Genomic DNA, 2,507 nt, shown 5'->3' with positions numbered 1-2,507 from the left:
CATGTCCAGAGGAGGGACGGTGGTTTGGACATGTCCAGAGGAGGGACAGTGGGTATATTAGTAGAAGGATGTTAGAAATGCAGCTTCCAGGAAAAAGACAGAGGATATGTATGGATGCAGTTAGAGAGGACATGGAGGTAGTTGGAGTGAGGACAGAGGATGCAGAGGACAGAGATGGAGGAGGATGACTCACTGTGGAGACCCCTGAAGAGGGAAAGCTGGAAGAAGAATAAATATTAAACATAAAATTAAAGTGTTTGAGTGTTTTTGTGAATCCCAACTGTCAGAGAATGATTTTCTGTGTTGAGGTGAAGCCTACGTCTTCTTGTTCTTTAGCATTATTTTCTTTAACCAATGTTTCTCCTCTACTTTTTGTTAAATGGGCTAGCTCTTTGGTCCAGTTTGAATTTCACAACAAATAATAGATTATTGCAGAACTCTAAAAATGTTTCAATTGTTCCTTCTTATAAATAGAATCTGTTTTTAATAAAGTAAACCATAAAAATCATGTTTGAACTGTGTTTAAAAATTTAGCCTTTTCTGTGAGCAGCATCTTTTCTGAACATAAATAAACTTTTTTAGATGTTTTTTCTTGATTGTTTTTGTATTTAGGTTGCAGTTATGTCCGGCCATTTTGAACTGGGAGAAATTATCAAAAACCACAGAGACACAGATGTGGGTAAGTGCTGTACATCCTAATAATTACTCCTATGATATGGATGTTTGTTAGATTTAAAAGATTTGCAGCAGCATTTAAGATGAATCAAACTGTGGGAAATCCTCTTCTCCTCCCAATGAGTTTCATTCGTGGAGTCTCCAAAGTACGCCCCCCAGAGGAGGGAGAGCACCCGGTCCTTGGCAGTCCCCCATCCTCACCCTTTCCTCCGGGCCAACAGTGACAGCAGCATGAACCTGCCGGACTGGATGGCTGCGCCCAACGCTCCAACCACCAACATCGTTTCTGTGCAGGTACCGTATTTTCCGCCCTATAGGTCACATCAGTCCGAATATGTCTAAAAAGTGGAAAAAATCCATAAACATGTTGCTTCGCCGCATGCGTCGCATCAATTATGCGTCACCGCTGACAACCTGGAAACGTGGGCCGGTGTTGTGCCAAAAATCGACTGGCTGCCAAATGACGGCCGCGGAAGTGTGCGCTGGAGGACTTTAACAAGAATTTAACAAGATAAACACTTAAAAACAGTTGTGTGCTCCAAATTATAGCAAAGGTGTGTCTCAGTCTAACTTTTGCTTAATAAAAGGACTTTAACGGTCAAATCAGCTGCATTTCAAAAGTAATCGCTGCCTCGGTGCTCCGGGAGCGTGCTCTGAGGGAAGAAATCAGGAAGGAGGAACGCTGCACATTTCTTTGAAATTTAACAAGATAAGCACCTAAAACAATTATTTGTTTGCTCAACTTTATAGTAAAGGTGTGTCTCCGTTGAACTTTTATTTAATAAATGCACTTCATTGGTCAAATCAGCTGCATTTCACCGAGGCGGCGCAGTACCTATTACATGACACAATGGCATGCCATATCTCTCGAGTGCCATCCAGCGGCTGAAAATGGTAGTCTTCAATATTTTCAGTCAGAATGAATGAAAACGTCATATCTCAGCCAAAATTGTTTTATAGATATGGGGAAAAAAAATCCATAAATAAATCGCACGGCATGTAAATTATGCAAAAAACTACGAATTAAAGGCCAAAAAATATGGTATCCGTGTGGGAAACTTCACGCAGCTCCGTTCAGGAACGTTTCGGGAAGTTTTAACGGAAGAGAAAAACAAAAAAACCTCCAAAATGACTCCAACTTTAATCAACGTTCAGAACAAACCACTTCATGAAGCTGCAGAAGTTTAAAATCACACGTAGTCACTTTATTTTATCAGCTGCTTGATCTCTGTTTCAGGGATATAAACATACAGGAACCCTGAGGAGCTCCAGCAGTCCCAGAGGAGCCAGGACACGGTCCCCGTCTCGGGGCAGGATTGGAGACAAGGAGGACCGGAGCAGACAGAGCCGCAGACAGGGGTGAGTCCCGGGGGGCTGAGAACACAAAACCTTTAGTTCTGCTTTAGAAAATACATTAGAATATTTACTTGTAGCTTAAAAGTTTTCTTCTGTTAATCTTTAAATGATCCTCAAACGTTTTAAGGTCAAAAATTTATCCAAAACTGAAATCAGATTGTCTTAAAAAATCATAAAGACATTAAAGCAAATTTCTACATGAATCAAACACAAAATATAATCATTATTTTCAGATTCCAGAAAAGTGTGTTAGCATTTCATAGAAGCTCGTACAGCATCACTAATCCAGCAGGATGGTGGCAAATTACCATTTTACCGTTATTTTGTAGTTCCGAAGGTGGAAAATAAAACTTGAAGGGTTGTAACATTATATTTTTAAAATGTGCAGCTCTTTATCAAAAAGAAACAGTTTTGAACATTTTTTTGTTAAATATTACTTGAAGCATTTTTCTGAAGACAAAAAGAACTTAAACTTT

General features: G+C 39.7%; 1 protein-coding gene across 1 annotated transcript in view; it reads left to right on the top strand.

The window, feature by feature from the left end:
• Positions 1–2,507, top strand: part of shank1 (SH3 and multiple ankyrin repeat domains 1) — a 103,730-nt gene that overhangs the window by 49,341 nt on the left and 51,882 nt on the right. Inside the window, exons 10-12 of the mRNA XM_037689217.1 lie at positions 613–679; positions 800–969; positions 1,913–2,034. Coding sequence (XP_037545145.1) covers positions 613–679; positions 800–969; positions 1,913–2,034 — 359 coding nt within the window. The remainder of the gene's footprint in view (positions 1–612; positions 680–799; positions 970–1,912; positions 2,035–2,507) is intronic.

Source organism: Nematolebias whitei, chromosome 15, assembly GCF_014905685.2.
Source record: "Nematolebias whitei isolate Nwh7 chromosome 15, NemWhi1, whole genome shotgun sequence".
NCBI lineage: Eukaryota > Metazoa > Chordata > Actinopteri > Cyprinodontiformes > Rivulidae > Nematolebias > Nematolebias whitei.
Note: the sequence above shows the minus strand (reverse complement) of the source record. Positions and strands in the feature narration are given on the sequence as shown.